This window comes from Saccopteryx bilineata, chromosome 9, assembly GCF_036850765.1.
Source record: "Saccopteryx bilineata isolate mSacBil1 chromosome 9, mSacBil1_pri_phased_curated, whole genome shotgun sequence".
Classification (NCBI taxonomy): domain Eukaryota; kingdom Metazoa; phylum Chordata; class Mammalia; order Chiroptera; family Emballonuridae; genus Saccopteryx; species Saccopteryx bilineata.
In genome coordinates this window covers 83146833-83174492 of record NC_089498.1, presented here as the reverse complement: position 1 = coordinate 83174492, position 27660 = coordinate 83146833, and the positions used below count along the sequence as shown (strand labels likewise).

The window sequence follows — 27660 nt, the reverse complement described above, 5'->3', positions numbered from 1 at the left end:
ACTTCACCCGCAGGTGTTGTAAAGTACCAAAAGCTACAGAATTAATATTAATATTTTAAGAGGCTTGGAGAACATTTTATTAATTTGGGTTAAGGTGTGCAGAGAAATTGTGAGAATAGTCTCTGTACTGTGTGATTGGCATAACCAGGATGGCTCTTGGCATTGTATTGTAAATGCAAAGGGGAGGAGAACATGGATCCCCAGACATTCCACCACGCCTGTGGGGAAAAGGGTGAATGACTAGCCAGGTACAGGGAGAGAAAAGCCAAAATAAACCTTTTCTTATAGCAGTGAGCCATTTGTGGGCATTTGTCCCCACAGAAACTACCTCTCCTATGTAAATGCGTGTGGTTAACACGTGTGACTCTGGACAGAGACATGGCAGATAAACACTGGATAATTTAGGAATATCTTTTAATATGTAAAGAGACATCTTTCTACCATTGTGTTGGCTTGTAAATTTTGTTTTCTCCGTATGGCTTGCAAATTGAACATGGTCCTATCATGTTAAAGGACATATGACTATAACCAATAGTGGTAAGGGGCTCCTAATTACAATTTTTGCTTCTATACTTCCCGCTTACAAAACTATAAAAACTAGAACAAAGGGCCGGCACGCTCTCCTTCAGATTCCTGTTGGAGTTCCCGCCGCTTGGCCAAGCTAGACAATAAAACTTTGGTGTGTAATCGACGGACCTTGTTTGTGTCTTCAATGTTTTGGGTCCCTCCGGATTAGGATTAACAGCCTGGGCATCAGATTTTTAAAAACTTCCCTAGATGGTTCCACTGTGTAGCCAAATTGAGAACCTTCAGTTTTTTAGGAAGGACTCTTCCTTGCATTCTCCCAATAGTTTGCATTATTATGGCTTCTTAATATATCAAATAAAGTAAAGGGAACCTGCTTATGCTTGTCAGAGGCTTGCTGAAGCTTCAAGCCCAAAGTCCACAGGTATTAATATTTTTTTTAACTTTTTTTAAATTATTGATGTTAGCGAGAGAGGAAGGGAGAAAGACAGGAACACCGATCTGTTCTTGTCTGTGTCCTGAGCAGGGATAGACCTGGCAACCTCTAGGCTTCAGGACAATGCTCTCACCAACTGAGCTATCTTGACAGGGCTCAATATCTTTGATTTGTAGGGTCACTGAGGTTCTTGCTTCCCAAAGTGTGAGCCTTAAGCCAGTAGAACAGCAAATTCCCCTGTAGCTTGTTAGAAAGGTGGAAACTCCAGTCTTGAGAACTGTGAAACTTCTAGCACAAGTTACTTTGTCCGCTTCCTACATTAAAAGGTTTGAACAAATACTAGGATGGTTTGTGGCAACTCAAGGCTGTTTCCCTGGGATGACCCAGCCCTCCCGTGAGTTCCTAGCCTGGGAAAGCTCAAGGCTGGCAAGATAATTTCGCTTGTTCAAGCTAAACACCTGACTGTAGGTCTCTGACCTCCCTTTTCTTAGAGATTTCATCTAAAAAAACTTATAACCATAAATCCCTTCTCTGTCTCTTTGATATGTGGAAGTTTGTATCTCCTGAAACCCAGGAGTGCCTTTCTCAAGGATATAGGAGACATCTATTTGAAATGTAATCGTCAGTGGAGATAGGGTTCCATCTCCCAGTCTCTGTGGGAGGGTAATGAGATAAGCTAGCCAGTTAGCAGACACAGATAACTTAATCACATTGACAAATACGCTGAACCTGCTTTTTGTAATTTTCTCCTTGCTGACTGTTCACGCCCCTGAGTGTTCCCCCTTCTAATTCTGTCGTTCTCCCTTTAAAATTCCAGTGGCCTCTGCACAGAGCGCAGCTGAGCTCAGTTTCATACTGAGGCATCTTCTCTACTGCCCTTGTTATTGAATGAAATGTCTTTTTTAAAAGACTTTATTTATTCATTTTAAAGAGGAGAGAGAAAAAGGGAGAGAGACAGAGAGAGGGAGAGAGAAGGAAGGGAGGAGCAGGAAGCATCAACTACCATATATGCCTTGACCAGGCAAGCCCAGAGTTTTGAACTGGCAACTTCAGCATTCCAAGTCGTCGCTTTACACACTGTGCCACCACAGGTCAGACTGAAATGTCTTGACTACGTTTGACTAGTGCCATGGTTCTCAAGGTGTGCGCTAGGGCGCACTGGTGCACCCTAGAAGATTTCCAGGTGCGCCCTCTGGTATTCCAGAGAAATATGTGCCTGTTGGGGACCAAAAAACCAACAGGGTTTTTGGAGTTTAGATTTTTCGGGGACAGAGGAGTGGGGAATTGGCTGTAAATTGACAGTCTGCCCAACCCCCCACCTCACTTGCCTGATTAGGATGCAAAAGGCTGTTAAACTGTGGTACTGGATTGTTTACACTATCCTCCATGTCCTCCAGAAAGACTGGAGGCAACTTTCTTCTATCCTTTGTTTGGGGTAAAGTTAAAAAGATATGTATGGTGGGGGTTTTGGATTGATGATTAAACATAGATTAAACATAAGGAATTGTCTCTTGAAGCCTTTTGGATTTCTATAAAAGAAGAATATGTGGCAATATCTAAAAAAAGCTTTGAACATTTTGCTACAATTTTCAACATCCTATTTATGTGAATTAGGATTTTCTATCCTCAACATAAATTAAGAGTAAAAAGAGAGGAATTCTTCTATGTATTGACAAGGAAATGAGAGTTTGCCTTTCAAGTATATGCCCAAACATTGAAGAAATCACTAAGATATATCAGGCTCATGTTTCTCATAAACACAAGAATGGAAAAACACATTCACACCAGGACCTGCCAAATTTACTAAATCTTACTAAGAATGTATCTATATATATAAAAAGATAACATTTTTGTCATTTATTTTTAACCCCTTATTTATGAATTCTAAAAAGCATAACAAAAAATGTAACATAAAAGTTTTTAATGTCAGAATAAATTTAATTTTGTCGTATTTATTTCATTTAATTACCATAAAAGTACGCTTGGACTTTATATATTTCTTCTTTAATATTTTACTTAATTATTATAACATATTTCTGAGAAATTTGTATATGGTGCACCAACAATTACTTGTAGGATTTTAAATGTGCCCGACTTCAAAAAGTTTGAGGATCGCTGACTTTGTTTTCCTTTAACAGTCTCCATTTTAACAAGATCCTCAGGTGACCTGCATATACATTAAAGTTTGAGAAGCAATGTTTTACAGTTTATCATTCCCTCAATGACTTCTAATAAACAGTCCTGAGTGGTAGACAGGAATTACTATGCGCGTTTGACCAGTGAGAAATCTGAAGGCCAGAGTTTCGCTCAAAGTCACACAGATAAACCAGAACTTGAAACGATCTCATGACTTCATGTGGTACTCCTTCTATAATGCCATACTAAGCAGGGAAAGAGGACCACTGCACATGGTGGTCCTCTTTCCTAAAACAGTGGGTGGGGAAGTCATAATGCAGGGGTCCCCAAACCACAGCCCGCGGGCCACATGCGGCCCCCTGAGGCCATGTATCTGGCCCCCGCCGCACTTCCAGAAGGGGCATCTCTTTCATTGGTGGTCAGTGAGAGGAGCATAGTTCCCATTGAAATACTGGTCAGTTTGTTGATTTAAATTGACTTGTTCTTTATTTTAAATATTGTATTTGTTCCCGTTTTGTTTTTTTACTTTAAAATAAGATATGTGCAGTGTGCATAGGGATTTGTTCATAGTTTTTTTTATAGTCCGGCCCTCCAACAGTCTGAGGGACAGTGAACTGGCCCCCTGTGTAAAAAGTTTGGGGACCCCTATCATAATGGTTTCTCTTTCTATGTCTGTCGCTGCACTGCCCTTTACAGGGGCTACTCTTCTTTAGTTGCAAGAGAGCCATTTCAGAATCAAGTGTTTTCCAGGCACCAAAGAAATTTCATCTGAGTTATCTTATCACTAGGGGTAGTCCCAGGGCTTCCAACTATGGGAGGATGACTCACTGTACTGACCCAGTTCAAGTAACTGAAGAGCGTTCCACAAATCTACAGAATCCTAGCCCTTCACAGGTCCGTGCAAACCTCACAGAGCAGCCACCACAGGAAGACCCAATCACCGTCTCAGCCCTGAACCAGCCACCTTACCCCATGCCTACGGAGACTGACTTCCCACAGCCAGTGTCTTTGGCATGGATGATTTAAACCAGCCATCATTATGGTAAATATTTTTATTGTTAGCTTTATCAGAAAAACTTGTATCACAGGTAATTTCTGATGTATAATTTTATTAGAGCCAGAGATCATCATATCTTCTAGAAAAACAAACCTCTGAGGTTAGAATGGAAGACAAGAAACAGATTTTATTTTATAATCTACCTTTATCAAGCCATTCAGAGCACATCAATTCCTCTATGTATTACTTTGACATTTTATAACAAGTCATTAATAGAAAACACACAAGCCAAAAACTTTAGATCCTTAATCCTATAGTCAATCAACTTTTCTCAGATTTTTAAAGACATGATAATAAAACTCACTTATTTTTTCAAATGTTTTTAGAGAGAGGAGAGAGAGAGAGGTGGGGGAGAAATAGGAAGCATCAATTCGTAGTAGCTGCTTCTCATATGTGCTTGGACAGGGCAAGCCCAGGGTTTTGAACTGGTGATCTCAGCATTCCCGGTTGACACTCTACCCACTGCACCACCACAGAGTAGGATAAAACTCATTTCAAATAACAACATCTCAAACACCATATAGGTTTGTAATGAGGTGTACCAGTCAACTTTAAGCCTCATATTTTCTAGGCTTAATACCCCTCACTCATTTCTTAGATTTTTATCAGTCCTTATTTGGGGGTTATTTTGTTTTATTGAGCCTAAACAGAGTCCAATACTAAAATGCATTAATGATCTATACTGAGAATATGCCATAAGTGGGTCTGACCCGACACAAGCGGAAACATAACATCCTGTGAACAGGAGAGCCCCCTAGTTATCCCTGCACTGGGCGTTTTCACACAATCATTTTTTCTCTGAGGCTGAAGTCTGTGGTTTGATCTTCTTAGCAGCTTCCAGAACAGAAGCTGGGTTTACTTTATCTCCAAATTCTTTCTCTCGGTGCTCGAGAAGAATGCCCTAAAAGGAAAGGAGAGGGAACATCAGTCCTCCTTCTGAGTCATTCATTCATGAGACAGACGCTGAGTGGGAGCTATCCGTTAAGCCTCGTGCTCGGCCCATTGGGAACAGAGGCCAGAAGCAGGCCTGACTCTTCCCTTTTGGGGAGGTAGGTCGGGGACAGCTATGCCGCCACAGAACTTGGGCTGTACAAGCACTGCTTTGGGAGCAAGAAGTCAGGAGAGACCAAATACCATCGGGCAGTCGGGGAAGGCTTCACAGATAATACCGCAGAGATAACCAGGATGTCTAAGAGTAGAAGTGAGGTAAAAGAACATTCCAAATGAAGGGACCTGAATGAACTTACACACAAGCCAGAAGCGTGGAAGTGCAGCGCAGAGGTCAGTTCCTGGCAGGCACTGAATGACTAGCTAAAGAAAAGAGACCTTCTCTAAACTTAAGTTTTCCTAAGGAGTTGAGGGCTCCTCTCACTTCCAATACTATGATTAAAAAATGCACTAAGGCACAGGACACCCCAAAGTACCCTGAAATGGTAAGAAAGGTAAATAATGGGTTTGAGATGAGAATCAAGGAGTCCTTGTTAAAGAGTTCTTTGACCCATGACATCTAGGAACTCAAATTAAAAAAGTAAACAGCTGTAAACATGTTCTTTGTACCAATATTTATAAAGACTTCAAAGGACACAGAAAGCCCAGCACACTGCGGTGACTACGTTTCCTTGCCTGGAAGGCAGCATGCAGACCCCGACACTGGGGAGGAATCTAAACAACGTGGGGAGTGATCATGGTATACAGTTATTGAAAATCATCTAGTTTAGTAAGATACCATTTTCTGGAAACAAAACAACACAAAAGGCCTCTCAACTCAGCTCTGTTCTAATGGGTTGTCCCTGGTGGTCGAGCTTATAGAATGGCTTTCCCTTTTACTGCTTAGGTTTCAAAATATTTATGTGGAAAGCACATTACTTCTTTAAAGTAATTATGCTTTAAAGATGGTTACAAAGGACTCCCCACTGAGTGACACCTGGCTCCAAGGAAACATGGAGGCCAGTCCTGAAGCTCCGGGCAGGAAGGAAGGAGGCAGGAGCTGCAGGGAGCATGGACAAAGGCAAAACACCACACCTAGCAATACCAGGAGCGTGCCTGCTAGGCTTGGGGAGCTGGGAGCACCAGAGGAGTCACTGCCAGGCAAGAGAGGCTGGCAGGTGAGCCGAGCCCTGCCCTGGAGGCTGAAGGGAGGCAGAGATAGGGAGTGGAAGAACTTCCACAGAGCCAGAGTGGGAAGAGGCCGAGCATCCTCTGAGGAAGTGGCATGCCCAAGGGCAAGGGCATCGAAGGCGTGTTTGGGGACCACTCCTGAAGAGAAGTTATGGGTGTGAGAAGTATAGGGTTTCTGGAGCAGGCAGACCTGAGCCACTGAGTTTTTTTTTTTTTTTTTTTTTTCATTTTTCTGAAGCTGGAAACAGGGAGAGACAGTCAGACAGACTCCCGCATGCGCCCGACCAGGATCCACCCGGCACGCCCACCAGGGGCGATGCTCTGCCCACCAGGGGGTGATGCTCTGCCCATCCTGGGTGTCGCCATGTTGCGACCAGAGCCACTCTAGCGCCTGAGGCAGAGTCCACAGAGCCATCCCCAGCGCCTGGGCCATCTTTGCTCCAATGGAGCCTTGGCTGCGGGAGGGGAAGAGAGAGACAGAGAGGAAAGCGCGGCGGAGGGGTGGAGAAGCAAATGGGCACTTCTCCTGTGTGCCCTGGCTAGGAATCGAACCCAGGTCCTCCGCACGCTAGGCCGACGCTCTACCGCTGAGCCAACCGGCCAGGGCCCTGAGCCACTGAGTTTTGTCTCCACGTGCCACTTACTAGCAGCACATTTTTGCCTGGTATTTCATACCTCTAGGCCATTTCCTAACATGCAGATGAGAATAAAACCTAACATCCCAGACTGGTTGTGAAGAAGACATGAGCTCATGTCTACGAGCACCTGGGAGAAGGCAGGCACTCATTGGCCTCATCAGGACAACATTTCAGTATTGAGCAGAAAGTTAGCAAATAGGTTTATGTCAAATCAAGACACCAATTCCTGCTAGATTCTAATACAGCCCAGCAGAAGCAGATAGCAAGCTTTAAAGGAAGAGATTAGAAATAAAGTTAATAATGGAAGTATTTGTATTCCCATTAACTTTTATTCCTCCCAAATTAGGAAAAGTATATGTAATTATCAGTGTTAGCAGTGAGATTGACCGATGCAGACAATCCTGTCTTTTTATAGATGAGGCCAACTGTCAATGTCTGTCCTGCTAAGGATGTCGGAGAGCAGCCTAGAAGCAGGCCCTCGAACTTGCACCCACTTCACCCCACCCTGCCCTGCGTGCTCCCAGCCTCTGCGGGCTCTGCCTTCCAGTGCAAGGGCATCAGCCGGCTCGAGGCTGCCCATGGCCTGACGTGGAGCACCCACCCTCCTGCCTCCTGGGCACACATCTCCCACACATTCCCCTACGTCTCCAAGTTACTCTGGACCCTCACAGCCAGGACCCATGTAACGAGAAGTCGACTGCTCCTCCAGGGGCAGCTCTACTCCCGGGCCCCCCAGTGAAAGCTCCGTCTCCCCCACATCTCCTTGCTACTTCCCCTGCACAGGCCAGTTCCCAATCCTTCCGTCACCTTCACTTTTCTCTACCGCCCATCCCTGAGGCCCTGGGAACACGGGAAAAGAGTACATTCTTGATAGAAAACACTGCTTTTGTCGAAGCATAGAAGACAGGCCTGGCTAGAAGAAGCCTGTGCTCGGGCCCCAGCACTGCCACCGGGGACTTGCACTCTTTGGTGCAGTCCCTACCCTCACCAGCAAAGCTGTGACCACAGCGCTACTGTGAGGAGTGAGGAGACGTGTAACACATGACGACTTCTCCCCTTTCCCTTCCTCACATTCCCTGGCATTCTGGAAGCAAGACTGGGAGACTCCGAGTAGAGAAAGTCACCCCCGTCGGGGTCTCAGGCTTGCAGACACTGACACCCACAGGCCCACAAGTGAACACCAGGGACTCACCTGCTCTCCTGGTCCCACCACAAAAACTCCCCCGAGGATGAAGCCTTCGCCTTCCAAGTTTCCAGAGAAGCCTCCGTTCCAGGCTCGGAGAAAGTTGTTCCAGACACCCAGCCGGACAAACCCCATGAACATCATCTTGCGCTTTTGAGGGCCATAGAACTTTTTCTGCAGCAGCGAGGAGAGCCGAGTGAGTAGCTGTGTGCCTGCCTTCCCCCGGGGAAAAGGCTCCAACAGGGCTCTGTTTCACACAAAGACTTAAAGCCTGCAGGTCCGTGTCCTCCCCCAACCCCCACCCAGGGGACTCTCAGCTGCCCAAAGAAACAGCTTCCGCCCTCGAGCAGGCCTGACAGAGAGGGCTTTCACCACCGACTCTAACCTACTGCTGCATGCGGCAGGGTGCTCCTGTCTGCAGGGTGACTGCAGTCTTATGTTCCACAGAGGTGAGGCCAAAGGGGGAAAAACTGAGGGAAGCTGCTTGTGCTCGGATCCCTGGCATGGGGGGAACCCAAAGTAGTCTCTGCTACTTCTCGATTCATACATGAGAGGACAGCTTTTCAGTGTCCAATTAGGCTCTTCTCAGAGGGCTGGGAAGGCCCCTGCAAGCTCAGGGCCGCTGAAAGGGAGCGCAGCCCAGCCTTCAGCGCCAGGCCAGGCACACCCCAGGGTACCAAACTCTCCGGCCCTGAGCACATCCACCAGTCTGTGTCTGACAGGCTCACAGCATGTATGTGTACCTTTTCATCCAGGAAGATTTCTCCTTTGAAGTAAGGCTGGAAGTCCCTCACTTCAGTCCTTATCTGCTCCTTCACTACGGCATAGAGAGGGACGCCCAGCTCATCCAACTGGGGCTTCAAGGAGGACAGGTCTGCGGCCTCCTGCAGAGAACAGGGAAGGTCAGGGGCACAAACTCCTGAGGCTCTGCAGACAACACCCTCTTCCCCGCAGGCCCAGAGCACACTGGCATTAAATGCAGAAGAACCAAGACAACAGATGCCAGAAACAACCAAGGCCTGTTCCGCCCAGCAGCACACTGTCCCAGGTGGGCACCAGACCTCACTGTGGGTGGCGGTCTGCCCTCAGCCCTGCACTTGTCTTCTCCGTGGTGGGAAGGAGCAGTCAGGCTGCTGTCCTAACCACTGCTCAGGGAGCATCTGGTAACTAAGAGACTCACCCAAACATGGCCCTCTGCTCCTAGCTACCACGCTTCTCCTCTAACCCACCTTGCAGCCCCGCCTCCGCACTGGACCAGAATGGCAAAGGGCCCCCTGGACAAACCCCTGCAGGCCGCGGGGACAGCAGCCTCTACACCTGTGCCCAGCTGGCTTCCCCTCCCCACATCACCTTCCTTCTCTCTCCAGCTCATATCCTCCCCTCCAGATGGGATCCCCATTCTAAAAAGTTCTCCCTGGCTAGTCCAGCCTGAAATGAAGCCCTGAGTCTCTCTGCATATCCAATCTTTCCTGCTTCGTGATGTTTTCGGTACTGAGTCTGTGTGCTACCACTACGCTGAGCATTCTTTTTTTTTAAGCAATGCAAATTGGTCTTTAAAAAAATAGATTTTAGAGAGAGGAGGAAGAAAGAAAAGGAGGGAGGGGGAAAGGGAGGGAGGGATAGAGAGAGAGAGAGAAACATTAATCTCTTCCTGTATGTGCCCTGACCAGGGATTGAACCTGCAACCTTTACACATCAGGCTGATGCTCCAACCAACTGAGCTAGCTGGCCAGGACTTTGAGGCTTGTCTTTTAAGTTCCCAAGTGTCTCTTAGTTAGAAACCATGTCTTCCATTGCTCGTCTCCCTCAGTGCCCAGCACATGGCTGGGTCTATGCAAGGCACCAGATGCCAGGTGGAAGATCTGCAGGGGAAGGTGGACAATGAGGAGATGCAGCTGAGCTGAGAAGTTACGGACACCCCGGACGCTCATGAACTGCACAATGGATGATGACGTTAGATAGCCTGTGTCCTGGTAAGGCTTGGAAGCTAAGAACAAATTCCTCTTTTACAGTCAGTGTTAGGATAAAGAAATAGCAGGAGATCCTTTCAAGTGCAGCTCACTCGCCTCCAATACAAACACATTGCTGTGGAGTGGAAACTATATCTAATTTTTCTTTATTTTCCAAGACAACTAGAATGAAGAAGAGTTCATTACAATGTTTTCGTGAAGAGCTTCAGTGAGTGGCAAGCTTTGCCTGAGAGCAGAGGACTCCAGGTCTGATGTGGTCGAAGACCACCTGTGTGTGAAAGGAAAGGTTTACTCATTTTCCTGGGCTCTTTACTCTGGTCTTTGAGTGTACAAAGCCATGAAGGGGACTGTCACATACTTCCTCCACAGGCCACTCAAAACAGCTCAGCCTGCCACCTGAACATCCTTCTGGAAACTCACACTTCCACAGAACACTTTGTCCACAGAACACTTTGCCCAGGCATAGGCCAAGAGCAGTTACCACTGGAACCTTCTGGATTTAAATGATCACCGACTGACTTGTGTGACCAAACCAGTCTGGCCCTTGGTTTACCTATCTGTAAAGTGACCAGGCTGGACCCTGCCTTCCCCTGACAACCTTCCTTATGTGCTAACAGACAACGACAGCGCGGAACTGGGCCTGGTCCCCTGTTCTTGGTTCAACAGGAAGATAGTCCAGGACACAGGCCGTACAGGCTGAAAGGGTCTGGGAGTGATAATGAAAGTCAAGTGTGTTGCTAACCCTGGGATATGGTGAGTTGTTAAATGAACAGAAGCAGAGGATGAGTCAAACGTAATACCTAGAGAGAATAAAAATGGACCAATATTGGTCAAAAGCTAAAGTGGGTCTACAGGTCCTTGGTCCAGGCTGGAAATGCACGGGCCCCCACTTACATGGGTCCTTTTCTCTAAAAAGATCTTCAAATGCACTCACCTCTCGACAGAGAAAACAGCCTGGCCTCCGCACAGCCATAATCACAGCTCCGTTCTTTTCCCAGAGCTCCTTTGCTTTGAAAGTCCTCGGTTCTGAGGAGAAGAAAAGGGAATTCAGTGTCATCTCTGCTTTGACCACCCAGCGGCTCATAAGTGGTACCAGCAGTAGCAGGGAGCCTGGACAGGCATTTCCCGTGTAGGAAAAGCAAACGGGAAACGCAGACAAGGAAGTCATCCTCTGAGGAAAGTTAATCAAGTGCTGAGGACCCTATGTATACCCTGTATAATCCAAAGGCCCTTCCTCCATAAAAATATATTTTCAAACTGATGTCCAAATATAAAACATTTCTGCAAAAATGGCAGCTAAAAAAAATCCCAACTCTTAAAAAAAGTATTCAAAGGGATTCAGCCAACAGAAAATTGAAAAAGAAAATTTACCCTAAGTGTGTAAGCTACAACATTATCCACAGGGGCGGGCAGGAGACATCTGACAAGGAAGTGCCTGGGGTAGCTCAAGCCCGGCTCCCAGGCCAGTGCGAGTCTGCATCCAGCTGGGTGACCTCGGCCATGCTAGCCTCCTCCCTGGACCTCCGTCTCCTCGTTTGTAAGTGCAGGTGTCCAGCACTGGGCTGAAGGGAGTACCAACACACGGATGTAAGCACTCACTACGGTGTCTGATAATGCAGGGTTTGAGGGGTCAATAACTATGAGCCCGTTCCATTTTAACATTTTCCCAGGAATCCTTGTCCCCATGGGATGTTATGACAAAAGGGTTGGGGGATGAGACTGGGAAGCCATAGGTTGAACAAAGCACAATAGGTCTCTCTCTGCAGGCGTGCTCATCCCTTAGCAAGGTGACCTACAGCATGAATCGCAGTCCTAGTGCCTGCTTTCTGTTGACAGCCTCCTCACTGACTGAGCAGATGACAACGGCCTTCCTTTGGGGGGCTGATCTGGAGAGCGCCCAAGCAGCGGTCCCCAGCTTTCTCCACACTCTCATGCCAGCTCTGCCCACACTGGCAGCATGACTGAAGTCCCCGAGCTACAGCTCCAAGCTGAGAGCACATGAGGGGACAGAGCTACCGTGTGCCCATGTGCAGCTCTTGGCTATCTGCCAGGGACGCCAGGGTCTCCCCAGGAAGAGGGAGAGGCAGGCCCGTTCTAGAAGCGTGACCTTGTGCTCCCCTGAGCCACAGCCACACCTCAGGCAGGGTTGGCCATGCCTGTACCCAAAACAACCGGCACCTCCTTGCAGCGAGCAATCCCTGTGCCGAGCACGGGAGCACGGACTGCACACACAGTGCTTCTCAAACTCATCTGACTCAGGAGCTCCTATTTTGTGAGGAATCAGAAGCCCAAGTTTCTCAGAACACACTCTGGAGTGGCTGGTCTAGTAAACGGTGATACGGTATTACTAAATATTATGGAGCAATTATCATCATAGCTGGACAGCAATAGAAAGTGAAAAGTGATTTTGGTAAAAAAAAAAAAAAAAAAAAAAGGCTAAACTGTAAAATATCAAGTACAGCCTGATCACAAATATATAATAGTATGTAAACATGCAAAAATGTGCAAAAATAATAATTACTGCTAGGGTAATGGAATTAGTAATTTTAAAAGGTGTTATTAAATTTTTCCAAATGTTCTTATATTACTTTTTCAATTAAAAAAAAAGTTATTTTACAAAGAATAGACTAAGTAAGCCTGCATCCCAGCATCTTGGAAAAGTGCTGAGACCAGAGGCCACTGCTTACCCATCTCCAGGGTTTTCAGATCTATCTCCTCCAGGTACTGCAGGGTTGCCTGCTGCGACTTGGACAGAAACATGTCTGTGTTGGCCAGAAGCAGAGCCAGGGCAGCGGCCCCCAAGGCCCCCGCACCGATCGACCACATTCCCATGGTGAAGAAACTTGGGTCCTGGAGGAAAGACATTTCTGGAGATTGAGAGGAAGGAAGATAACGTTACTGCGCTCACACGATAGCTGACAGCTGACAGCGATAGCTGGAATCTGATCTCCTGAAGTGCAAGTCTCCAGCTGGGCAGCCACCAGGTGGCCAGAGGCAGGGGAAGGAGCAGCAGACTCACAGAGGGGCCTGGACAAGGGCTGCTGAGCACCTGCCACTACAGGAGCTGGACACAACACACACATCGGGGCTCCTCCCCGAGGAGCTCACCAGTGAGGCGAATGGTGCCAGAGAATTGACAGCCCTCTCAGACACTCACTCCTCCTGTTCCCTCTCCCTGCCCAGTGTTGTAGCCTCCCAGCTCTGTGGTGCTCATCTGTGCTGTGCCCTTTGTGGCTGACTACTCCCTCTTTTCCCTCCTTGACAATGCCCTCCTTTCTATCACAGTCCAGGAGTCTCCGCTATCACCTCCCCAGGGAGGGGCAGCTTTCTCTTCTGTGATCACAGGCTGCATACCTCATCCCACCAATCACACTGTTCTGTTACCCTACCCTTCCTCCTCTTTGTGAATCCCTCAGACATGGAGGCCATGCCCTATCACCCAGGCCCCAGACAGTTTCCAGCAGAGCCTTCCTCATGGTAGGACATGTGTCCGAGCTCAGAATAGCTTTACTTTTTACCCATTAAAAGAATAAAACAAGCTCATGTGAAAACAAAGTAAACACAAAAAAGAAGCAATGCATAGAACCATAGTTGACAAGAAAGCAGGTATCTTCTGAACATCTACCACCTATTTATATAGAGATGGCCACCATTAAACCCCAGTATCTAATCTGACAGCTCCCCTATGAACAGAACTACACAGACGTCTGTTGAAAGAATGGAAGCAGAACTGGGAGGAGGCATATGTAAGGAGCATGGTGCTGGGATTCTGCTCCAGAGAGGCTGGGCAAAGGCTGTCTGCATCGGGCAGGTGGTTTTCAAATTGATATGGAGCTCCAGGCAGGTCCTGGGAAACACAGCCCAGCCTTGTGTGAGTGCAGGTGGTACCTCACTAAGCCTTTCTCCAGTTGGGAAACCTTGTGCTTACACGTGGGAGCTCCTGGAAGGGGCGCACTGCTGTAATAGCAGCAGGAACCCCACCCAGCCTTCCTTCGAATGTCATCCACTTACAAAGTCTACCTTTGCATTTGGCCCTCTCACCATCCTAGGATCTGACTTATACTGGAGCATTCATCCCTAGGTACCAGCACAGTTCTCTGTGTTGAGATTCCCAGGTTTAAACCCGGTGTATGGCCCATCTAACTGAAAGACTTTCCTCTCCCCTGAAGATTTCGCTGGAGAGAGGATTTCTCCAAAGAATTAAGCAAACGCCTGGAAATCTGCATTCCACTGCCAAGGGAGGGAGCTGTGAGGGATCTGTCAGTCTGGGGTGGGGCTAGGCGCAACTTGGTAGTGGTGACTTGGGGGGAGGGGAGGGGATAGGCCAGACTAGTGCTTAAGTCAGCCTGGGAAGTTCCAACTTGAGTTAAGAAATAAAAAGGAACTTCTAGGTGGGGGCAGGAATGACCAAATGAAAACAGCATTTAAGAAAGAAGAATTTGGCCTCTCTGTATATTAGGGGAGAAGAAAATGAGGGGGAGGCCAGAGTGTGTGTTGGGGGAGGTGCTGCTGCTATGGTAGCTCTGATGTGAGGGACTCCAGCTGGGAGAGAAGTTTCTTATAACCTCACTGCTCAACATGGGGTCTCATGGACGGGCGGCCCTGTCATTGTGTAGGAACGCAGCGTCTCCAGCCTTACCTCTGAACTAAGGAGTCATACATTGCACTTTAATCAGATTTGGCAGCAGTCCTATGCACATTAAAGTCTGAGAAGCATTGTCTTGGAGCAAAGAATTCAGGACTTTGTGCTTAGTTGGCCACAAGGGCAGGTTGGCCTTGGAGAGCTGGGCCTTCCTCCAGGCCCTGACTTCTGTTCCTCCAACTCACTGTGGGAGAGTAGTGATGGTGACAGTGAGGGTCAAAGACTGAACGCATGCATCTCCGCAGCCCTGCCTGGAATGTCCCACCCCATTCATTCTACTCTTCAAGACTCAGACACTGCTTCACAAAGCCTTCCCAGATGCGCTGCCTACCCCAACTCCCAGCCCAAGAAGCCTTCACTCAGCCCCACTGCGGCAGTGCCCGTACTGCACCCGTTATCCCTCTAATGTGCTTGGCACAAGACTTGGATCTATCCGCCAGTTTCTCTTAACTGTTCTTCCGTTTAGATCTGAACCTCCTGTGCCTAGCACAGAACCTGTGTGGTATGCTGTGAGTTCTCCATAAATATGTGCTGAAATGAATTTAGTAAAATAGACTGATGAAGATGAGGTCTTACAGGAGGCCAAAATTCTTGGGCCAAGCAGGAAAGAACTTTCCATGGGCTGGCCTCCATTTATTTTACGTAGCAAAGTTATACATTACTGGATTACAGTTCACCAAACAATAGGAGGGAAGCCATAGCTCTCCCCGCCTGCCATAAACAAGAGACTCCCCAGCATCTGGAACAAACACTGTAGCTGACACACTTCCAAAACACCCCTGGATTTCTGACATGTGTGCATGATTTAGGAGCACATGTCGTGGTCCCTGATCGCAGATCTGGTAACCTTTCTACATCAGTACTCAAAGGCCTGCTTATATCTACCCTACAAAAGGAACTGCTTCAACTCCTGGGACACATCAGTGCATTCAGGAAGTCCAGCGACCCTTACAGTCAGCTCTAACTAACATCCTTCTAACACACAGCAGCTATTCTTAGAAGCCAGCAGGCTCTGTCAACCATCATGTAGCCTGTTTCCTCAAGAGTACAAGGGAATCGCCTGACCAGGCGGTGGCGCAGTGGATAGAGCATCGGACTGGGATGCGGAAGGACCCAGGTTCGAGACCCTGAGGTTGCCAGCTTGAGCGCAGGCTCATCTGGCTTGAACAACAACAACAAAAAAAGCTCACCAGCTTGGACCCAAGGTCTCTGGCTCAAGCAAGGGGTTACTCGGTCTGCTGTAGCCCCACAGTCAAGGCACATATGAGAAAGCAATCAATGAACAACTAAGGTGTTGCAATGAAAAACTGATGATTGATGTTTCTCATCTCTCTCTGTTCCTGTCTGTCCCTATCTATCCCTCTTTCTGACTCTCTCTGTCCCTGTAAAAATAAATAAATAAATAATGAAAATTTAAAAAAAAGAGTACAAGGGAATCAAACCCAACTAGACTCACCATTTATTTCCAAATGTTTATTTAACATGGAACTTTCTAATCAATGGCAATTTAGGTGGACATAACACTAAGTGATGCACAATCCTAAAGGAGATACAGGCCTGGTACCCAGATAACAGAAATTCAAGAGCAAAGGTGAGGCAGCTGGGGAAAGCTGTGAACATGGGACGGTGGCAGTGTAGGGCTGCTCCGGGCAGCTACAGAGGCACCCACAAGAAAGTGTCTTTGGAGCCACACAGGTCAGTAGGGGCATAATGAAAGAGCTAGGTCGGGCTTGGCTGAATAAACCTGAGAAACGACAGGCTGGCTGGGGTGCCTGTCAGTACCCAGGCACTCTGAGAACGCAGACTTCTATGTTCCAAATGCCCCCAACTCTCAACCTCAAGTTCAAGAGGTGGAGTACAAGATGCGGGCTCCACAACCAGGAGCAATGTTTAGCACCACACCCCACTTCTGGCTAGGACCCAGAAAGTGTGAGCAGGGAGCACGGACCTCATCCTCAGGCTGCTAGCCAGCACTGGAGGTCGGAGCCAGCCTCTCCATGAACACATGCCCTCGGGGGCCTCTTGCTGCTAGCTCTTCTACCGGCGGACAGCAGTAAAAACTGACTGCACAAACACCTAGAAAGTACGTAGGTGCAGCTCCTCGACCAAGGCCCCATGAGCTACAAAGCAACGTCTATCCTGGCATGTCCTAGAGTAGGTGCCACTACAACTTGCTGCACAATGGGAACTGCCCCTGAACCGTGAATCACAGCTATTCCCACCTACAACAAAAAGGGGCTGGAGTAGAGGGAGCCTTGGTGTTTACAGGGAACAACGCATTTCATTATGGGTCTCTGAGGCTAAAGACCGGGAGGCCAGTAAACCAGCCCTTACTTAGTGTTACATGACCTACCGTAATTTCACTCCTTCAACTGTCTTATGACGCAGAGATCGTTCTGTTTTAAAGCTGACAACACTGAAGCTCAGAGAAGTTCAGTACCTCCTCCAGTGTCACAGAGCCAGCAGGCAGCAGTACTGCAGCCAGGACCCAGATCACTGCGACTCCAAAGCTGGCAGTCTTTCTACTAGCATACCTTGCCTCCCCTCACTTTCCTGTGTGGGTTTCTGGAGGTCAAGGGGTAACATTCATTTTGTCTTCAAGAGAATTTAAAAAGCTCAACTTATTTTTTCCGTCATCAAATACAGTAAAACCGTATTTATTCTAAAGGAAATTTCCCATATGACAGATGTCCCTTCTCTTTCCTTCCCTTCCAGCCCCTTCCTTGAAGGAAAGGGTCAGTTTCTCTGAAAGATAATATAGCAAGGTGGTTTACAGAACAGCCATCCCTCACCTGACAGGCTACAGTACCTAGTTCCCCACTGAGGGCCTTATCTGATCTGTCTTCTCCCTTCCACACAAGAAGGTGATGCTGGTAAGACCACAAACCAGCAACAGCTGTGGCAGCTCAGAGTGGCAGCTCCGGTCTGGGAAGAGCAGGGTGCCGGGGAGGGACCCAGTGAGGCCCCTTAGGCACACTGGGTTGATTCCACCACGGCTCTCACTTCCCTCCCACCCTGGCCTCATTCTCCTCAACTCCAAAACGAGGGGGTGCTGGCCAAGGTGAACGCTAAGGCTCCTAAAGCACCCCAGTGACACCCTATGACTCTATCAAAATCAGCTCAGTATGGAGTCTGCACATTCCTGGTTCATCATAACTCTACCCTCTCCTTCCCATTTCAATTTACAGTGGGTCTTTCCTTCAGCCCAGAGTGTCGCAAGGCATCTTCCCTCCCCGCCCGACATATGGTCCCATGTCCTCAACTTTGGGCAGGTCACACCTGGGCCCAAGGCACTCACCATTCAGCGTCCACACTCCTGCTTCTGCGGACAGAGGCTTACCAGTGAGCAGGGAGGAGGAATCGCAGGGGAGGGCTGGAGGCGGAGCTCTCAAGTCCTGACTGTGGCCCTCGGCTCACTGGCTCCACCATGGACAGGACCAGGCCACCCAGAAACCCTGGGGCTCCTTCAGCTGCCAATAGTCAATTTCCAGAAAATATCAAAATGGAAAGCTGCCAGGGCCCTCTAGCTCTTCAAAAAGTAAAGTGAAGTGTGAGTCATCTGCAGTCATGCAGATTATAACATTTATGAAGTGCCAGCAGCCTCCCTCTCTGCTACCCGGTGCAGTCTAAGAAAGTGAAGCCCTTAATCCAGCCCATGTGTCACACTATCTCAAATCAAAGGAAGGGTTCCCTTCCTCGTGGCTGCTCATACAGCCCACACCCTCGCCCCATTCTCCACCCACACCCAGGAAGTCGGCTGGCACCACTGGGGCCCCTCACCTGCTGTCTCTTCTTTACCTCCTTTGCCTTCCCTTCATTTTCTGCCACTTCAGTGGTTCCTCTCAAGCCACTCTCCCTTCTTGGGCAACCTCACAACTTCTGGTACTTCACCCACCACCTTGAAATGGACTTCCAGGTTCTACTGCCATTCCTGACTCAGTTTCCACTTGGGTGTTCTGTAGGTTATTTCTGTTGCACTATGTCCACAAATCACCTCCGCTAAGTCAGTTTCTCTTCTGGAGTTCCCTAGCTCAATGAGCGACACAAACATCTACCCAACTGCTCAAGTCAGACACAGAGACTCACATTTTACTCTTCCTGCTCCCTCGCTGCCCACATCCAGTCAGGAAAATGTGTTTGCTACTCATCCTCTTCTTAACCTCGTTTGCTGCTGTTATTCCCAGGCCCCTACTACTTCAGGCCCATTTCAGTCACCACACGGCGGAGCTGGGCTTGGCTTTAGTCAGGTCCTCTACAGCTTGTTCTCCACGCTGTAAAGTAACACACTGACCTTATCCCCTCTTCCCTTTGCTTCTGGATGTTCACAATGAACTCTTCAGCATGTCAACGGAGCCCTCCACAGCTTGGCTTCAGCTCACCATTCAGCCTCGTCCCTGCCAGTGCAGCCACCTCGCCAGACCACTCAATATGCAAGGACTATAGAACATGTTCTGTTAGGTTCTGCACTGTTGCTCCTGTTGCTTCCCTTACCTAGAACACCTTCCCCACCATGCCAGCTAGGTAAAGGCCCAGAACAAGTCACACTTTCTCTCTAAAGCCTTCCTGGAAAGTCCAGACTGCTCCCTCACTGCTGATTATATAGCAGCCATGCATATGCAAATGCACACATATCCTTGCACATTGCACAAGCAAATGGACTTGGTGTATTTGAGTTCTTTCATGTCTGTCTACACAATATGGTGAAGCAATATGAGGGCAGGGGTCACTGTCTTATTCATTCCTGCATCTCCAGCATTTAACACAAGTCCTGGTAATTAGCAGGCATTAAACGTCTCATGACATGATCTAAATTTTACTCTTTAAACTCCATAGTGGGGTAGAGTTGCAACTAATCTGCAGTCACCCAATCTCAGCTCAGTATGGAAGGTAACTGTGGGCACTGCTGGCATGACCTTAAAGAAAATACTCAGGCCTGGGTTTCAGGACCCTGAGGCTTATACCAGCTCCACTGCTCACTGGCAGGGCAATCCAATATAAGATGTGTAGGCACACTGGGCCTGGGCCTCTCATCTGTACACAGAGAGAAAGCAACTAGAAATCAATGAGGTGACCTCAGTTCTGACATCCAAAGATACTAAAGTACCGCTTGACTGCGACTCCAGGATCTGATGTGCAGAAAGCTATAGGGACGCTGGCTGCAATGGCCCTCCGGCTGGGTGTGTACTCTCATTCCCAGCTTCCCCAGCCCAACTCCTGCCTGTTCAAGGAATCGTCTCTGGGTAGCAACTGATCAAGTCTTACAACAAAGTACCATCACTGGGTGGGTTACTTCATGCCTGAAACAAGTAGAGACAGCCCCACCCAGGGAAACCTCCCTCCTCAGTGAGCTGGCCTGAGGCAGAGGCAGGGCAGAAAGGTTGCCCAGAGAAACAAGGGAAACCAAGGGTGCACAGGGGCCTCCTCGCCTCGGGCCCTCTGCACAAGCCTGGAAAGGATGCTTCACCTCCCGTCTTTGCTCTCCTGCTCCCCTCTCCTCCCCTCAGAGCTCTGGTTTAGCCCCTCCTTCACTGAGTAAATAAGGAAACAAAGTCCCAGAGAAGGGGCTAGCTAGTACAGGGTCATATGGGAGAGGTTTGGTAGCGACTGTGCTGGTACTGCCAACTCACAGTCCATGACCCTCCTGCACTGGACACTCCTACAGAGCCTAGGATAGTGCAGTGGGGTGTGAGGTCAGGGCTCAAGGCTCAGGGCTCAGGTAGGGGCCTGCAGGTTCTGAAGTCTACTCACTGGTCTGAAAAAGACTGAAAGCAAATCTGCCCCTGAACTGGGCCTGGAAATCTGGTGGCTAGAGAGAGGGCCAGCCTTTCTCAAGCCCAGTGCTTTGCAAGCAGCTTATAAGCCAAAGCCAAATGTGTTCCTAAGGGTCATGCTGTCCATTCTCCGATGAGAAGCCATTATGCATCTTTTCGACCCACAGGAGCAAGGTCCTATCAATTTTGAATGCCAACAACAAAGGCTTGAAAATGCCAGTCAAGCAGCCTGGTGATATGGGCACGTAGGGCCTCATGAGCACTAGAGAATTTGCTCCTACCCACCCTCAATATCAAGTATCATAGAATGAGCCACTTGCAATGAGCTGCCTGCCTAGCTCTGATCCAGCTCACCTCTCAGATGCCAGATTCAGAAATTTCTGAACGTATGCTGAAAGCAGAACAAGAGGACATAATCAGCTACTGGGCAACTCTGAGGCACTGTCCTGGGTGAGAGAAGGCTGTGGGGGCTAGGAGAGGTCCTTATACAGATCAGTGATCCTAAAGCGACAGAGCCCCAAACAGCTGGCCTTTCTGCCTCTCACTTGTACAGCCTCCTGACTAGGCTCAGAGTTCCTCATCTACCAAGTTACACGGGTGTGGATGGGAAAGCAAGGGCAATAATAAAAAACACCATGCTTCTGGACAAAAACCCTGGGTTCTTACTCTTTGACTCTCAGGTCACCTTGTCCCTCTGACCTCAGTGTTTCCTTAAAAACAAGGGGATTTTGAAGGGTTGTCAGGAAGAACATATAAGAAGCAGTGAACAACGCAGGAAAGCATCAGAATTTTAAGGCCACACTGTCTTTCTCTTCTTTGCAGGGCTCAAATCCACTCATTCTCCCACAGCGGTAGAACATTTGAAGAACACAAAATACTTAACAACTTCTCCAGTTGAGTCATTGTAGACCTGCCTCCTGGGTGAAGTTTTAGGTTCCGAAGGACCTCTGGCTTGTCTCAGGCACGCCTGATCTAACAGCCCTCTCCACAACACATACTCCCTGCTGCCCCATCTGCAGCCCAACAACACGTCCTTCTACACTAGCAGCACAGAAAAGGCAAAGGGCACCGCCCAGTTGTAACCTCCCTGTGCCAGGGGCCACTGGGCTCAGAGGTGAGGCTGGTTCCCTCACAGTGCCCCCACACAGCTGTTACCACACAAGCCTCAGCAGAGGCAGACTTGGAATCACTCTGCTCAGCATTTCACAGAGATTTCACAGCGGCAAGAGCCGCTTTACTTCCGCGATACCAACAGGGCATGAGGTTACAAACCCCAAAATTCCAGTCCTCACCAAACTCTCCAAGCACCATTTCAGTGATAAAAGCTGGTACGACAAGCATCAGAAACGTCTTCTGAACCCCTTCAGGAACGATGCATAAGATCTCAACTAAGTGGCATGCCTTACAAAGGAGGGGGACATGGGACGGGCCAGACCGATACCAAAATATAATTCAAATTTCTTCAAGCTGTAAGAACCTGGACAAGGCATTGTTCTTTGCATCAGTAAACAGGGATAACTCCTGAATCACCTTCTACAGCGTTGCAAGAATCAAAGGATTAAATGTGTAGGTGGTGCTTTGCAAGCTACCTTGCAGACTGGCACAAATGTAAGGTATAAATTCTTCTAAATCAGTCAATAATTGCCCCTTCAATGTTGTTTGTTCATGAAATGAAGGATTTCTGATGACCAAGGAGTTCCAAGGAGTTGGGGTTCACATTTTGAATCCCAATTCTCAAGTCTCCAAGGTTGGCCCAAAGCAGGAGCATCCCAGTATATACAAGCTGGCCACCAGACAATGCTTTTCAAAGTAAGTCCTCAGTAATTATTCTCTTTTTTAATTCATCTGGGAAGCTCAAAGGAAAACAGAAACTGAGGTCTAGTGATGAGGCTGAGGAAAGAGCATGGTGTGGTAAGTAAAAGAGGCTCAGACTGAGCTGGGCCTGACCTAGTCTGATTTGGGACTCGCCAGATGTGCTGCCTCCCCAGGTGTGCTGCCTCCCCAAGGCCCTCGCCCATTGGTCAGGCAGGGCCTTAACTATTTTTAGCGTCTCCTTCCACCTTCCGATCTCAGCAACACCCTCCTGTATTGGTGCCTCTGTTCGCCTTTTCATTCCCAGACTTCAGCTCGGTGTTTTACAATGTATACTTGGGCTCGTTCCAATCGTGCCAGGAGTTTGTATCCTTTGGGGTGGCTGGCAAACAGGTGCCTGTGTGACTCTAAAAAGGCTCGAAGTCGTGGTCCCATAAAACACAGCACCCTATGCAAGTGCAGAGCGAGGCCGCCAGGTCCCGCAGCCTCTACCGGCTCCCTCCGAGGCGCTCCGCCTGCCCACCCCCGGCAGCCCTCTCTCCCCCACCACCCACGGCTCGGCCCCGAGGGACCCACGCGCCAAGGCAAAGTCCTTTCTCCATTCTCTGTCCCAACAACTCAGACAGGTCGGTGTCGTCGGCCTCACTCCAAGCCTGGGGACGGGGCAGGCGGGGGCTCCTCGCTAGTCGGCGACGCCGATTCGGCCCCGGGGCTCTGACCCCGAACGCAGGGTTTTTCCACTGACCCGGGCGCGCCGGGGCGGGCGGACCGGCGCCGCGGGACCGAGAGGGCCGTCGTCCTCCTAGCGAGGCGTGGGGGGAGAGGTCACTCAGCCTTCGCAGGTGCGGCCGCGCCCGGCGGGCTGGGAAGGGGCTTCACCCCTCTGTAACCAGAACAAACCCCGAAGCTAATCAATCCGCGCACCGCCGACCCGGTTCTGCCTCAGTTTCCTCACCTGCGCGGAGGCGGGGCCCACCTTCGCGGAGGTCATGTGCCTCGCAGAGCCCTGAGTGCAATGCGTCCCGCTCGCGCTTCCCTCCCGCCCGCCTTCTCCCGCGCCCGACACTGGGGGCTGGACGGCCGAGCTCCTCCCCGCCCCACGGGTCCAGGGTGGCCCCGGTGCCTGCGCCTGCGCCGCCGCGCCGCGCCCACGTGACATTGCTCCGCCCCGTGGGAGGAGCTCCGGCTCCGTGCCCAGCACACCTTGCGGGTGGTGCCTCCCGCGCGCAGCCCGACAGCGGGTTTCCGTGGCCCTGAGGGCCGTTCAAGTGCTGTACCGCGTTCTCACAGCCTCAGCTCCCTTCAGCCCTTCGCGAGTGGTGACCCCCAACTCCTGATTCCTTTCTGAGAGGCCCTTTCTGGAGCAAAAGGACTGCCCTAATGGGATCTGAGCATGCCTGTCCTGTAGCTGAGGACGGTCACCTTTCAGTCCTGAGTAGTTTTTTGTTTTTTTTTTTAAATGGCTTATTTACTTATTTTTGGCATCAGGGGGAATCTTTAGGACCAACGCATTCCAATGAGTGCCCCTTCAAGCTTTAGGAACAGCTTGAGAATTGCCAGCCTCTGACCCCATCTCACATTTCTAGTTCATCCCAAAATGCTGGCCATTGGGCAGAGGGTGGAGGGGGCTGGCTGGAGACTGGCTTCTGGGACGTTGCCGACCCCTCTCAGATTTTAAGTAACATGGTATAGTTTGTTCCTGACTCATTCATCTCTTCATTCACTCATTCTTTTACTCCTCATATATTGTGACTACACTGTTTTATAAAAACAGGTGACTGGGCAAACATCTTTTCAAAAATAGGAAGAACTGATTCACAATATGTCAGTTAATGTATCACTAGGACAACAGTTTAATCAGTCACAGGGTGCAATGAAGTAGCAGAGTAGGACTGACACCTTCGCTGGTAAGAGGTGGCCATCTGCCTGCTGTGCCCTCTGCCCACCTCACCTGGGAACTGTCTACTGGTATACAAGTCCAAAAGCTTCCCTGATTTACCTCCCTGACCTGCTCCGACTCCAGGTTCCTTGTAAACCTGTGAAGCTATAGGATCTATTCAAGACATCTCCCCTTAACTCACTGCGAGATCCTTTGCTTCACCTTTGGGACCCAGAGCCTGACCCAGGGCCAGCACTGAATGTACTTGGGAAGTGTGAAAGAGAGGGTGTTTCTAGATTGGGGCGGGGTGGGGGGGGGGAGAGGATAAGCTTGAGTGATCATCCAGGTATTTGATATGAAGGCCCAAAAGTGTGTGCTGTAATTTGCTACAGCATAGGTTTATTTACCCCCAGAGAACCTTTCTCACTCCTGCCCCATTCCTTCTTTCCTGCCAAATGGAAAGGGAGAAGTCTCGTTTTTCTCCATCCCTGAAATCAGATGTTTGGTAAACAATGTGGAAGGTTGCAGGGAAGAATGACCACTTAGAACAAAACAGGAAGTTACTTCCATTGGGTATGGGTCCCCAGAGACAGACACTAATGACAGAACCATCCAGCCGTCAGGGCTAGCAGAATCCTGGGGTAGAAGGATTCCTGAGATCTCAGTCATGATATAATTATAAAATGCCAAAAGCCATGATTATATTTACACTTCTGCAACATTCTGAAGCTCTAGATTTCAAAAGCCAGGCTAGATCTGGTAGGTAATTAACATACTTCCCACTAGCATGTTCCTCACACTCCCAATTTGTCTCAGGAGGCACAGGCTGAACTTACTAAAAGACAGTCACTGGACCAAAAGACTAAGTTATGGGCAAGTAGGCACAGGAAAACTTACAAAGCTTAAGGGTTAAAAACAAACAAAATATTTGCCAAGCTTTAAAGATAAAAGTAATTCTGGTGTTGTAAAGACCAGAGAATAACCTAGATTTTGGGTTTAAGGAGGTAGGAATTAAGCTTGACTGGAAGCTTTGTGACAACTTAGGTAAGTTAGATGTTACTCCCGAGACAGGGGCTGGGAAACGCTTCTGTCCTCCACAAACCTCATTGGGCCTGCAGAAAACACTGCTAGCAGGATTGGGTGAAGCCTGGGAGCCTTTCGGCGTCACGGCCACCTCTAGATTCAGCTAGCTTCATCTCATTCAGCAGTGATCCATGGCAGTAGCATAGCATGATTTTTAAAAAAGATTTTATTGATTGATTTTAGAGATAGGAGAGAGAGAGAGAGAGAGAGAAAGAGAGAGAGAGAGAAAGAGAGAGAGAGAGAAAGAGAGAGAAGGGAGGGAGCAGGAAGCATTAACTTGTAGTAGTTGCTTCTCATATGTGACTTGACTGGGCAAGCCCAAGGTTTTGAACTGGCAACCTCAGCATTCCAGGTCTATCCACTGCACCAACGCAGGTCAGACCATAACATGATTTTTTAAGCTGGTGGTCCCACGATGTGTCCGGGCTCAGTGGGAACAGTTTGCGAAGCATCTGGCATGAGAGTGAAAATTAAAAATAGTGCTAATTTCATTGTCTCAGGACTAAATTCCCATTGTGTGGATGAGTCAAATCAAGGTCTAAAAATGTATATGAACCACAAAAATAGATGTGTGCAGGTCAGCTCCAAGTAGCTTCCCACTTGCTGATATCTTCAGATGCCACTCTTTCTTATTTTTAGAGAATAAAAAGTATGTAAAGGCATTCTGCTTCCTCAGTGTGTCTCACAGCAAACCTGTTTGGGTCTTACTTCTGGAGTCTGCAACAACCACCCATGGTTCACCAGAAAAATCAACAGCTGACTAGGGGCTAGATGGTAGATCATTCCAGCCTCTGGTTGGGGAATCTTGTCATTAGAAGTCAAGGGCTTCCTTGGCTGTCCTTACTCTTTATTATTTGCTCTGTTCATTAACATTTACTGACGTTAAGACGTTTTGGTTTGCAAGTAACAGAAATTCCAATTCAGACAGCCTCAAGGTGATCCTACAGTCATCAACATAGACAGCTACTCTGTTCTGCAATCCATGTGTTGGCTTCATGTTAAGGCTGGTTCCTCTTGGTCATAGCATGGCTTCCAAGATCCAGCATGGGCACTGGGGCAGTTAAACCAATGAGTGAACAAAGCCCAGAGCCTCACTGTGATTGGCCAATCACTGTGGCCAAAGTACTGTTGCATTCTGATTGATCTAAGTCTGAGTTTGTTTCCATCTCACACAAGATTGTGAGAGGAAAAATAAAAGTGAAATAAATGTGTTAAGGTGTTCCTAAGACATGTTTACAGCCAAAGTCCAACTCTTATATATCTTTTTTGACTTAGAGTCACTGATGTCTGGATTTGTCACACAATAATATTATTTGGCTATTAGGAACATAGGTAATGCAGCATTTCTTAAAGAGTGCTCCACTATTGTTTTTTGCTCAAAGTCAGCAGGAAGTTATAATAAATATGTGTTTGACATCTTAATGATAGTTATTTAAAGCACATGAAATGGTGACACCAGCCTCTCATTGCTTTGGAGTTTCTTTTCTCTATTTCAAGAGATTTGGAAAATTTTCCATTGCATTACAATACTTTCACATGCATCTCATAGCAAAACATAATAGATTTCATTGGTGTGTCTGTAGGGGGGATGGAGAGGAGGGGATAGCTTTCTCCCTTAGTTCTATAAGATTGTTGCTTTGCAAGAAAATGGGAAAATGAAATCATTCTTCTAATGGCAAGATTTGCTTTACCAATATCAAATTTATGTTCCACTTCTCTTTCCATAAATTTATGCATTCACAATAACTTTCAGTTCAGTGCCAAAACATAACGTAACGTTTGAGATTTTTACACAGCAATTAAACTCAATTCATGGAGTATAAACAATGTATACTTGTAACTGAATGTGACTGAACTAATAATAGAATTCAAATTTTATCAGTAGAGTAGTTATAAAAGTTTTATATGAGAGTAGTTATAAACATAACATGAAAAAACAAGAAGGTGATATTTGCCACACCAAATATCAAAATACACTGTAAAGTCATTGTAATTCAAATTAATATGATATTGCTATAGCCAGATAGTAATAATGTGATGTATTGTGAGGACTTTTAGTCACACCAACAATGTGATGATTTGCAGGGGAGACAGAGGTCAGCTATATGGACAATCAATGAGGTTTGCCTGATTGAGTCCCAGTAAAGACTCTGGAGACCAAGGCCTGCGTGAGCTTCTCTGGTTGCTAATACACTGCGTACTGTCACATGTGGCTGCTAGAAAAGTGACACTGTAGCCTTGGTCAGTTGGTTAAGTGGTAGAGTGTTGGCCTGGTGTGTGGATGTCCTAGGTTCAATTCCTTATCAGAGCACATAGGAAAAGCTACCACTTGCTTCTCCAACCCTCCCCCTTCTCTCTTTCTCTCTCTTTCTCTTCCTCTTTTGTGGCCACGCTCAACTGGTTCAAGTGC

The 27660-nt window shown here is 48.1% G+C and overlaps 1 protein-coding gene across 4 annotated transcripts; it reads right to left on the bottom strand.

Moving 5' to 3' along the window:
- Positions 1–4186: 4186 nt before the first annotated feature.
- PRXL2A (peroxiredoxin like 2A) lies at positions 4187–23401 on the bottom strand. 4 transcript variants are annotated; one of them, XM_066243398.1, is made up of 7 exons: positions 23244–23382; positions 18004–18175; positions 12751–12930; positions 10998–11089; positions 8837–8977; positions 8103–8267; positions 4187–5055 (listed from the first exon to the last, which is right to left on the bottom strand). In XM_066243398.1, exons 3-7 carry the CDS (start codon positions 12926–12928, stop codon positions 4942–4944), a joined length of 690 nt encoding a protein of 229 aa, XP_066099495.1. In that variant the 5' UTR covers positions 12929–12930; positions 18004–18175; positions 23244–23382; the 3' UTR covers positions 4187–4941. The 4 variants fall into 4 exon arrangements, with proteins under 4 accessions (XP_066099495.1, XP_066099496.1, XP_066099493.1 ...); XM_066243399.1 differs by having other exon boundaries at positions 12751–12913; XM_066243396.1 differs by lacking the exon at positions 18004–18175 and having other exon boundaries at positions 12751–12913; positions 23244–23401.
- Between the last annotated feature and the right edge of the window lie 4259 nt (positions 23402–27660).